We start from the raw sequence: 12078 nt of genomic DNA, 5'->3' as shown, positions 1-12078 counted from the left end.
TCTGTAAGCAAGCGTCAGTGCCTTGAACTTGATGCGAGCAGCGAGAGGTAGCCAGTGCAGAGAGATGAACAGAGGAGTGACGTGGGCCCTCTTGGGCTCGTTGAAGATAAGACGAGCTGCAGCATTCTGAATCATCTGTAGGGTTTTGGTTGCACATGCTGGAAGTCCAGCCAGAAGAGCATTGCAGTAGTCAAGCCTAGAGATGACCAGGGCCTGGACGATGAGTTGTGTTGCATGCTCAGTTAGGAAAGGCCTGATTTTCCTGATGTTGTGCAGTGCAAACCTGCATGATCGAGCTGTCTTTGAAATGTGATCTGTGAAGGTCAGCTGGTCATCAAACGTTACTCCAAGATTTCTGACCGATCTTGATGGGGTGATTAATGATGACTCTAGCTGGATGGTGAAGTCGTGCTGTAGAGACGGATTGGCAGGGAGGACGAGAAGCTCAGTCTTTGCCAGGTTGAGCTGCAGGTGATGTTCCTTCATCCATGTGGAGATGTCCGCCAGACAGCTTGAGACCCGTGCAGCTACTGTGGGATCATCTGGTTGAAAGGAGAGGAAGAGCTGCGTGTCATCAGCATAGCAGTGGTAGGAAAAACCGTGTGCCTGTATGATGTGTCCCAGTGATGTGGTGTAGATGGAGAAGAGGAGGGGACCAAGAACTGAATTTTTGTATTCCGAGTTCAGAGTCTTGCAATATAATCAAAACCTAACACAAGCATGATGTAAATATAGAAAAGGCGGGAAAGCAAAATAATGTTCAGATATAAATGTGACTCAATACAGTTTGTTGTCCATGATGAAGAGAGTACATATGTGTAGGTTTTACTGCCCTTCCTCCCCCAGGGGTCCCGTAGCACCCCTGGAAGAGCAAAAAACTGCACATTCTACAAAGTCTGCAAATGCAAAGTCTGATAAGTGTATAAAAGTGAAAATTGGTAGGACAATTATTTATGCTATGTTTAATACATAATGTTGGACAGAGATGTCTGGCATACATGGAAAGGTGTTAAAAAAGCATTTTAAAAACTGCTCACAGTAAAATACCAAATTTCAGTCTGGCTCTCAAATATGTCAAAGAGGTATGTATAATGAACATATTTGGATGTCCCTTTGTTCATTAAAGATTGTATTTATTTAATTCCATTACTAAACGTTTTTAAACTACATTACCCATAAGCCTCTATCATTGTGTCCATGGGACGGGCGCTGTAAATTGTAGTTCATTGAAGTGTGTAGTTACACTATAGGGTTAGGGTTAGGATCTCGGTAAACGTGTAATTTCTTTCAATATAGCAATACCTTATTGTTAACTGACAGTATTACTGACAACATAACGCAAGCAAAACATAGTTTGCGATATGGAGCGCTTTTTATTCTGACCTAAACGTTAGTCCAACCACAGCTTGTCCTTCTGGGGCCATGGAAACGTCAAAGCCTCGTCACACTTGTCCATATATGGTATTTACAGGCTCTTCCGACTTTTGATGTACGCAAATCCAGGATATTTATTTATTTTGTTGTTATTTTTCATTGAAAGATATACAACAACGCTTTATTTCCATGATCATTTATGTATAAGTTCTGCAATAAAAATAAAAAAATAAAAAAACAGACTCTTCCCAGTTCTGACTGAAGATAGGCTATGTAACCTATGTTATGTAACCCTACAGGGATCTTACAGAAAGAAAATTACTCTTGATAGTTATTCTAGCATGCAGTATTTGTTTTAAACAGATGTAAGTTAATCTCTTAATCAAATAAAATGCGTCTGTAACATTTAAAGATGATTGCGCTCACACTTTGTACTAATTTCCCAAAATGTATTGATATGCCAAACTATTTAAAGACTTTAATTTTTCTTTTCTTAAAAAAAAAAAAAAAACCCAGGAGATGCAAGGCTGCCACCAGAAAATACATTATTTTCTTCCCTTTGAAGAACACTTTGCCCCCCAAAATAAAAACAATATATATATTTACATGATTAATTTTACATTATTTTGTAAAAAGGCAAATATAAATAGGTAATTACAATTATAAATGTTAAAGGAATTAATATCGGAAATTGTAGGATTACAACATTTTAATATCTTTAGGAGTATTCTGTGGTATGTATTCATGGCTGGCATACCAAACAAATAGTTCAAGTAGACTTACCTAAACTATATAATTTTTTTTTTTTAAAGTACAAATAATGCCTTTGGGAATGCCATTATGCCAAACAGCACTCATTTTCTCCCTTATGATCTCCATGGCACACTTCCTGGCTGTTGTGCAGTTATTGAAAATGCAAAAGTTTTTTTTTTTTTACACACCATTAAGAAAATAAACACAAAAAGAGACTGGGTATTGTGCAAAAAACTTTAATGAACAAAAGCAAGAGAAAAAGAAAAAGAAAAGAAAAGAAAAAACTCACAAAAAAAAAGAAAAGAAATTAAGGGTGCTTGAGTCCAGGTGACTAGGCTGTCATGCTGAAAGCTGGTTGGGATGTGGGGAATTAGGCATAACATGCAGGAATTCACTGGCAGGCTCCCATGTGTCATCCCAGGTTTTGCCACTGTAAAATATAAGTGCAAAAAAATTCATTAGAACACAGAGAAAAAGAGAAAAAGAAAAAAAGAAAAAAAAACCTGTTGGGTTAAATTTAGAGAGTTCATTGAAATGTATTTATGTTTGTTAAAGTAGCATTAACCCTGGTTAAGCCCAGTGGTGGAATGCAACTGAGTACATTCACTCAATTTACGGTGTTTTTTCATTTTACACATTTTTATACAACATTGCATCTCACAGGAAACTATTGTACTTTTTACTAAACTACAATTGTCTGGCAGCTCTAGTTACACAATGTTCCACACAGTTCCTGTACATTGAAAGCCATGTATCTCAATTTACGGATTTCAAAATGTTTCTGATAAACTGAGGGATGAAGTTGTCATTAGTGGGAAGAGGAAAATCACATTTCCAACACATGTACAACAGGAAACAACTAAATTATGACACATAAGTGTTTCAGATGCTGAAAGATTAATTTATGTGTGCATGAAACACTGCTACTTTTGTAATGCATTACCAAGTGGATGTCCTGCTGCAGGCTCAATAAATAAGATATTTCAGAGCTAGAGCTAGCCACTAGAGAACTTACTAGTAACAGTAAAACCAGATCACATCAGGACCATTTTATTGTCCATACATTGGCTGTCTGTCAGCTAATTTTAGAGTTCTATTAATTACTCAGCAAGTACTGAATGGTTCAGCTCCTCATTACCTACAATCCATTGTGTTAATCACAAAATTCCAGGATCTTACAAACAGAATATTCTAAATAAAGACAAGGAGGTAGATCATTCGCCCATTTGTCTTTAAAATTATGGAATATTCTTCCGAGCATTCCAAATTCAGACACACTCTCTCAGTCCAGACTAAAGACAGTCCAGATATTTGTCTTTAGTCTGGACTGAGAGAGTGTGTCTGATTTTGGAATGCTCGGAAGACTATTCCATAATTTTTCATCATCGGAATGCATGTCCTAAAGGTTACAAGGGCCTACCTGCCGGATCTAGCTCTTCCAAATGCCTCCACCTCATCGCTATTTGCTTGAGTACTGAGAATTAAATAATAAATAAAATATGACTTACCACACAGTGCATGGCAACCAGTGGACTTTCAACTCGGCTTTCCCCTACACACAAAAACACGAATAATAATTATTTGAACTGTTTTAGCAATCACTGATTAGGGCATAACATATTGTTTTATTATCTTTGAAAGGTCAGAATCAGTAATTTAGACAAGAAAGCAGCCTAACAGAACACATTTTACCTCATTTATCCGTTCCCCAGTTATTCGATCAAAGAGGAAAACCTTCTGCCTACTACATTTTCGGCAACCTGAAATGATGAAAAGACACGGAAAGTTTATTAAGCCATGATGCCATGCTTTGTAGCTAAATCAGTTCAAATTTATAATTTCACATGTGAGGTAATATGCAGTCCTTTTCATTTATGTCAAAGTAAATTTGTCCCTGTTTTTGAAAGCAAAATGTACAGGATTGGCTTTCCCAAAGTCCTCTTAGCTTAATGGTCCTTGCACACTGACTCTGAAATCGACGAATAAATATGTTTTGTCAATCACGTTTACACACTGCCGTCATAAAAAAATAGGATCGGGTTCGATTTTCTGCGTTTTTCGGATCAGTAGCAAGAATTTGGAATGGTGTTTTGACAATTCAGAGCCACCGAATGACGAATACGGAAAAACGCATACGAAAATTTCAGACTCAGTGTGGAAGGACCTTAAGTCAGGGACTGACATTAACCACAGGCCTTGGACATTGGCCACAGCTAAATAACTAAATACTGTGAACTGGCTACCAATGACCCGGTTAGCCCAATGAATCAAATTTACATGAAGTCAACTCTGACTGGGAGCAAATTTATTACCAGTGTGGGGTAAGATGTACCATGCAAAAGGTTACCTTTTCTTCTGTTCTTCACACGTGGCCCTTCCTGACACAAAGACGTGGAAATGTAAGAGGCAGACGGAGATGGAAGAGAGACAGAGGGAGAATAGTGTGAAGAGGCAGAGGTGTTTGTCCTTTTCATTTGTTGCAAAGACTTAGAGCATGGCAGTGGAAGTTTGGAAGAAAGTGAAGGAAGAATAGTTGTACAAGTAGAAGAAGTAGAAGAGAGAGGTTGGAGAGAGTGGGGAAGACAGAGGAACAAGGTTAAGAACAAATACAGTCTCAGACTCCTTGGTTTGACTCTCCGCCGCCGCTTGACTCTCCGCCTGCTGCACCATTTGACTCTCCGGTTGCTGTGCTGTGGAGGTTGCTATAATACAAGTTTACTTTCATTTAAAATCTTTACATATTAACAAAGAAATATACATTTTAAACATTCATAATTTCTAAATCAAAACATTACTTACATTTTGTCAAGATAAATTCATAGGCCCTCCGCATCTTCTCCAAAATAATTTTAGTGACAGGAGTGGGGTGCAGATGGGTTATTATTTCTGCAATCCATTTATTCGAAGCCCTTTTATCTGGCTTGCCAATAAATAAAATTGGCTTGTATCATACAGCTTCAAGTTTACTCACCTGAAATGAACAAAAGCAGTTATCAGACATTAGTTAAATCCACTGAATTATTAGAAACATCAATGCAATGCAAGAGTACAATGCAAGAAACATTCCTCTTCAACTGTATGCAATCAATGGCCAGTTTCAGATAAGGCCAGAGGTACTCTGCAGTTTCTGCCATTGCCATCATGACTTACAGTAATACTTGACAGAAAAACACAAGACAGACGTGGCTCTTAAAAGTGCCTTTATTGTGTGTGTTTCTGTGTGTGTATGTGTGGTGGGGGATTAGAATAAAGAGCAGGCAAAATTGAAGGACCTGCAATTCAGCAATTCAGAATCAAACACCTTATATTTTACACCAGTATTCTTCATGTTGCCAGATTGGATAGTTTCCCAGCCATTTGGTTGGTTTTGGGTTGATCTATGTGTGATAAAAAAAGGCTTGGGAAAGTGGAATTTTTTTTTATTTTAAGGCAAAGGACAGAAATGGAAAATAATTTTACAGTTGCACTGTTCACTGTAGTAGCCTTAAATAGCCTCTGAAAGAACACACAAATTATTTATCATTTCATATTGTGATGAGCCACAATAATGTTGTAGTTATAAATTAATTTGTATTGTTAATTATAGATTTATTTGGGTGTTAATTATATAATTTTGCGTGGATTTTAAACAATTAGGCTGTAAAACAAACCAATCTGGCAACTGTTCTTCATCTGAACATTTCTAATATTGGATAATAGTTGTGGGCTAATGTAATACTGAAAATATTACATTCCCCAGTATGATACATGATTATATGCGACAAAAATGAACTTGAATTCAATTAGCTAACTTTGCTAGCCTGCACATTTGGTGCAGCAAACTATATTTTTATAATGCCTTCTATTATTTACCGTCCTACGAAATTGCCACCTTACACATCTAAAGGTTCTAAACACAACTTCTTGTCCTGATTCAACAGTTTTTAGATGTGTAAATTTAAGAATAGTATCCATCTCTATTAATTAACTCTTCTACTTACCAAGTGGGAAATCGCAATGGACCTTGGGATCGCCCCATACAGTGACGTCAGCGTTATTAATTTAGAGGATTTAATCAATAAAAAATAAAATAAAAAATAAAATATTAATTGAACACAATCGTAGCATATTATATATTTATTAACATCAACAAACCTCCGATAAAAATACGTTACCCAGCATGCTCTAGTTAAAGCAGTGTACCTATGTACCAGTTCCTATGACAAGAAAACGCTTAAACTGCTTACTTGCACGCCGTGGAGCGTTGTTAAACTCACCTTTGAATGCAGTTTTACCTGCAGTTGAGCGTTGTTTTGGTTAAACTCACCTCTGAATGCCGTTTTACCTGCAGTTGAGCGTTGTTAAACTCACCGCTGAATGCGGTTGCACACCATGTGCGTTGTTAAACTCACCGCTGAATGCGGTTGCCGAACGCGCTAAACCTTTGCGCAGAGAGGGCACTTTGATATCAGATTGCGAGGGTTTTTAAACATCAAAAACCAGTTGGAGGGCCAGATAAATATCATCTGGGGGCCGCCATTTTACTAGCCCTGGCATAGATCATTCATTGTAGTCTATTCCTTTTTATTTTTATTTATTGTAGCCTCGACCCATACACAGCACAGCAGACGGGTTGCGGTGTTACCCAAGACGTCAAATTTCAACGCCGCAGGCTCCGGTTCAGAGTTCTATAGAAGTCAAACAAGACTACCCTACACGTTGAAAAATGACGCCAAAGGTATACCCAGTGCGTTAAAGTGTGACGCCAAGGGGTCCTGGCCAAGCGTCCATATTTAACGAGTCCAACTGCGTCCTGTAAAACGCCCGTGGGTTGCATTGATGGTTGAAAGCCATGAGCGTCTCTCACACACGATAAAGGGTGTGTGTTGAATTCGGCCAATATACTCCTGCGGGCAATTAAGGGATGATGGAACCTATATTGTCGTGTTTTTAGTTAGGATACCTAGCACACATTCACGTTTAAATTGAGTAGGCTACCACAGGCTTATTTAAAACTTAACGAAATTGTAGCCTACGCATGCTACTGTTGCTGAAAGCGTCTGATATCACGCACTTGGATTGGCTAGCAAAGTCCAACTGCGTCCTGTAAAACGCGGGTGGGTTGCATTGGAGGTGGTTAAGCCGCGAGCGTCTCTCACAGACGATAAGGGTGTTGAAAATGGCGAATATCTCCTCTCAAAAGATAAATAATGGAAAACAATGACCTCCTATATTAGGTGTAGGCAATCCTAATCATAGAGCAAACATAAGTCGTTGCTGAAAACGTCTTTAGTCTGTGCAGTCGGTCAATGTTGAGGTGAATTGACGACTGGCGAAGCCCTGAGCGTGTAATTACATCGCGGATGGTTTTACATTGAAGTTGGTTGAAAGCCATGTGCGTGTCATCTTTACGCAAAAGGGTGCTATATGCGTGGGCAGAAAACGCCGAAGGACGTGACAAAACGGCCTTATATGACGCCCTGAGATGAGAACGGGTTGAACATGAAGTATAGGCCTTCCACACATCTCTCTCTCCCCACATGTCAAATATATCACCAATGTGGAGCCCTAGTGGAGGGCTCACCTGCCCGCTCTGGATGAGCACTCTGAGTGTGCCTCTTTCCTGGGCCGCGCCCACGCCGAGGCGGCACCTCTGGATACAGCTGTCAGCACTGTGAGAAGCTGAACCTCGTGCTCTTCAGCGAACCTGCCGCTCCCTCATCTCCTTCCCCTCTCGAGCTGAGGCGAAAGAAGAAGTGGAGCCGCCAGGCTGAGCAGCAGGGCGGAAGCAAGCTCACGTTGGCCCAGCGCTCTCACCGCGTGCCTTGCTCTCCCCTCAATGCAACAAGTCCCTCGTTTTCTTCACCCACGAGGATCAATGCCCCTCATTTGGCACGAGTGGCTTGGTCTCATTTGGCGGGTCTGAGGAAGAACTAGACTCAAATTCTCTGGCCGCCTCTGACTGCGAAGAGTGGGTGAACTCCGGTGATTTTGCCAGTCCTCACTAAAGCCTTCGAGGAACTCGGCTTAGAATGGTCGGCCCCAGAAGAGCCCGGATAGATGAATGGTTCCTGCAGCCGGGGCGCTGCCAGCGGGCCTCTTGCCAGCGTACAGCCCCATTCTTCCTGGATGTCCACCAGGAACTCACCAAGACATGGCACACCCCCTACTCTGTGTGCGTCCACTCTTCTTCTTCAGCTGCTCTCTCCACGGTTGACGGAGCCGAAGAAAAGGGCTACATGAAGCTCCCTCCAGTGGAAAAGCTGATGCTGCGCATCTCTATCGGCCCGCCCACAGCTATCGGCTGGAAGACCAAGGCTAGCCACCCTTCCAAGCCCTATAGGACCACGTCAGCGCTCGCTTCCAGAGCGTTCGCCGCTGACGGACAGCCCGCCTCTGCACTACACACAATGGCGGTACTCCAGGTTTCTGCCCCCATATGGACGAGTCTGGACCTGACCTGGCTATGTTCAAAGAGCTGCGCAGTGCAACGGATTTGGGCCTGCGTGCTACAAAAGCCCCCGCACAAGCTATCGACCACACTATGGCACACCTAGTGATGTTGGAGCGGCACTTGTGGCTCAATCTCACTGAGATTAAAGGCGCCGACAGGACGGCTCTTCTTGATTCCCCCGTCTCCCTCCCTGTTCGGCTCCTCGGTGGACGGCTTTGCGGAACGCTACATTGAGGCCCAGAAGTCATCGCAGGCTATGGATCACTTCTTGCCTAAAAGAGCCAGCTCCACCACTGCCTCCAGTCTGAAAGCGGAGCTGGAAGTCAAGCCACGCCTCCGCCTGATGCCTCAGGACAGAGGAGAAAAGGATTAAGTCCCGTCTTGGCCGGACGCAGCCTGTAGTACTTAAACCATTTGCCACTCGACTCTGGGCTTGGCAAGCCATCCCCAGAGCGTCAAGCTGGATTTTGGGGATAATAGAACGAGGTTACTGCTTGGAAAAGGTACAGTGGAGAGATTTTTTGATTTTGGAGTCAGGCTTTTACAGTCGCTACTTCCTCATCCCCAAGAAGTATGGCGGCCTCAGGCCCATACTCGATCTGAGATGTCTGAATCGCGCCCTCATGAGATGGCCCTTCAGAATGTTAACTTTCAAACAAATCCTTGTGCAAATTCGCCCCGGGGATTGGTTTATATCAGTTGACCTTCATATCCAGATAGCCCACCATCACAGACACCGTTCTTGAGGTTCGAGGGGGTGGCGTACCAATATACTGTCCATCTCTTTAGCTCTGCATACTTTTACGAAGTATGCTCTCTCCCCTCTGAGACAGACGGGAATCCGCATACTCAACTATCTCAACAATTATCTGCTTATAGCCTAATCAGAACAGGAGCTATACACCCACAGATCCCAGCTCCTCAGCCATCTTGAGGACCTGGGCTTCAGGGTCAACTTTGGCAAGAGCTCGCTGCTCCCCGGCCAACGAATTTCAGTCTTTCAGTCTTCGACTCAAATGAAGGCTAAGCTCTAACAAGAACACACCTTGAAAATCAGCAATCTTATCTTAGCCCAAAGTGGGGTCCTTTCACCCCCTCAAGAGATTTCAGAAGAGGCCTCATGGCAAATTCAGTGTGTAACGTTACATGAATGTAAATGTTCTATGTAAATGTCACATTGCTGTTTCTAGCACTGCTGTTTTTTTTGTTTTGTTTTTGTGTGTGTGTGTGTGTGTGTGTGTGTGTGTGTGTGTGTGTGTGTGTGTGTGTGTGTGTGTGTGTGTGGCATCCACTACATTCACATGTCCAATCAACATCTTAAATGTGTTAGCTTAATTTAATTATTTCTTCACTTTTATAGGATGCATCCCTCCCATTCTTCAATCTTTTTTTGCACAAACACCTTTTCCGTTGCATAAAGAACTGTGTTAATGATCTTATTTAACAAATTTCACATACTATTTAGAACTAAGATGTTGGCATAAGACGTTGGAAGATTTGGTTACTAAATACCATGAGTTAAAACCAACAAAATATCAAAGTATAATGGTTATAATTTAATGTTGTGTGGACTTTAGCATTATGATGTTTATTAGGCGTTGGGTTTTGGTTACCTTACCTCATGACTAAATGTTGGTGTTTGATGTCAATAAGAAATGTACTGTACCTGTACTAACAATGTTGTTCTTTTTCCACTAGATGTCAGTACACTATAAAAGTAGTAGAATTTTTTGAAAAACATCTGGAGCAGAATTGATGACGTGTTCTGCCTTATTAAGTGTTATTAGACTTCCAGATTGATTTATAAAAGGCATATTAATTTGCATAATAACTGTCGAGTTGATATAATCCCAAATCATAGTAATTCATACACAGTCCCATTTTATATTACACTGTAGGCTATCAGAAAGTTAGTTTATTATATGTAAATATAATTTACAGAAATAAATATTTATGAATAGATATTTAGAGATTCAGTTTTTCTGTGTACTTCAAGTATACATAGCAAAAGCAAATAGTGAAACATGCACCAAATAAATGCACCAAAGAAGCTTCCTAAAATATATTTTTATTTTATTTGTATAGAAAAGGTCCACTTATAAATGTAAAGGATAGTAAAAGTCTTTGGACTTAAATCTGTCATACAAATTAAAACAAACCTTTATCTGATTATGTTTGGGATGCAGGCTATTGTTGCAAGACAATTTGTTCTGAAATAGTGAATCAGTTTTATTACTGAAAGATTTTATTTTATTTATTTCAAGTTATAGTAAAATATAACTTCTTATTTCTTTAATTTGATATTGGGAGAAATATGACCCATATGTGTGTATTAGTCAGATATTCACAAGAAATACAGTTAATAACCAGTAATAGTTATATTAAGACTAGTGAGACAAGTGATAATGATATAATTTACGTTAATACTTATCATATGATATTATGAGCCTATAATATAGGCTACAAGACATAGGCCTACTATATATTACATATAATATATAGCCTATTAAAATACGTATGAAGTGTCTAAAAATGTATGTTTACTATAATAAAGTACCTGGAATAAACTTCTGGCATTTTTGGTTGATGTTATAGCGCACACAGTTGTTTCCGCACGGAAATATGATGGTTTGCTCATCAAAATACAACAAATTATTCCTCACTCCTGTCCGCAATCCGAATATATAATGAGACTGTGCCACTACAGTAGCCATCTTGACAAAATTATTAGCTAACAGTTTGTAGAAAAATACTATTTAAACGAGTTGTCTGGTTTGTTTGACGTTGAAATCTTGTTGAAATCTGTTTAACGCTGCAGTAGTGACTGGTTAGCGGCACATATCACAATTCATGTTGCCTAAATTCAGTTTAACTGTTCAGCTGTACAAATTACACATTTCTTTTCTTTTTTCAGGAAACTTAAAGGCATCAAAGTCATTATATAAAAGTACACGAGACGAACAGGTATTCATCTTTAGACTTCTGAAAAGTTGTTTATATTTGTTAAATTCAATTATTTTTGTTTGGTTAGCAACTTTAAATATTAAGTACACTTGATATATAAAGTTAAAGTATTTAATGACCTGGCCTGTTAAACTGATTAAGTCTTACAAACCTTTTTCTGGTAACTTACACTTATCTCTATTGTTTCAGGGGAATGAAGCCGATGAAATTACATTCGTTTATTACAGTTCATGGCTCGACTAGTCGAGACTGTTCTCTTTCATCATCTCGTTTCGAGATCCACCTATGGGAAGGGCATCCGTACCTGACCTCTGCAGAAGCATCCAATTGCACCAAGTCTGGCTAGACAGACAGAAGCGCGCAGCCAATGCCAGGTAAGGCCACACCCCCTTACCTAAGGCATATAGCTGTCAGGCGCGCTGCTATTCCTCAGTTGACATTCGCTTCTCGCGATCTCTGCACTGACACAGTTCGGTTGGATTAACGTTACGCTGCTCACTTTCGAGTCTTCAGGAGGACATATCGCCAGATCAGCCTCCGCCAGACGTGAGTGA

The 12078-nt window shown here is 40.2% G+C and overlaps 1 protein-coding gene across 1 annotated transcript; it reads right to left on the bottom strand.

Annotated features, from left to right (window-relative positions):
* Nucleotides 1-2347: 2347 nt before the first annotated feature.
* LOC309510115 (uncharacterized protein) lies at nucleotides 2348-5939 on the bottom strand. The gene is made up of 5 exons (XM_082191201.1): nucleotides 4927-5939; nucleotides 4475-4829; nucleotides 3820-3887; nucleotides 3636-3679; nucleotides 2348-2557 (listed from the first exon to the last, which is right to left on the bottom strand). The coding sequence occupies exons 2-5, from the start codon at nucleotides 4599-4601 to the stop codon at nucleotides 2467-2469; spliced, it is 330 nt and encodes a 109-aa protein (XP_082047327.1). The 5' UTR covers nucleotides 4602-4829; nucleotides 4927-5939; the 3' UTR covers nucleotides 2348-2466.
* Nucleotides 5940-12078: the final 6139 nt, after the last annotated feature.

Source organism: Leuciscus leuciscus (assembly GCF_965113295.1).
Source record: "Leuciscus leuciscus genome assembly, contig: SUPER_11_unloc_2, whole genome shotgun sequence".
NCBI classification, from domain to species: domain Eukaryota; kingdom Metazoa; phylum Chordata; class Actinopteri; order Cypriniformes; family Leuciscidae; genus Leuciscus; species Leuciscus leuciscus.
This window is presented reverse-complemented; position numbering and strand designations above follow the sequence as displayed.

Bases quoted from the DNA above. Each gene is read 5' to 3' on its own strand.
- LOC309510115 (XM_082191201.1), bottom strand. From the start codon at position 4,601: ATGAAAAGGACAAACACCTCTGCCTCTTCACACTATTCTCCCTCTGTC. The intron at 3,888-4,474 runs GTAACCTTTTGC...TCATCATTTCAG, and splicing joins TGTGAAGAACAGAAGAAAAG to GTTGCCGAAAATGTAGTAGG. The intron at 2,558-3,635 runs GTAAGTCATATT...TATATTTTACAG, and splicing joins TGGTTGCCATGCACTGTGTG to TGGCAAAACCTGGGATGACA.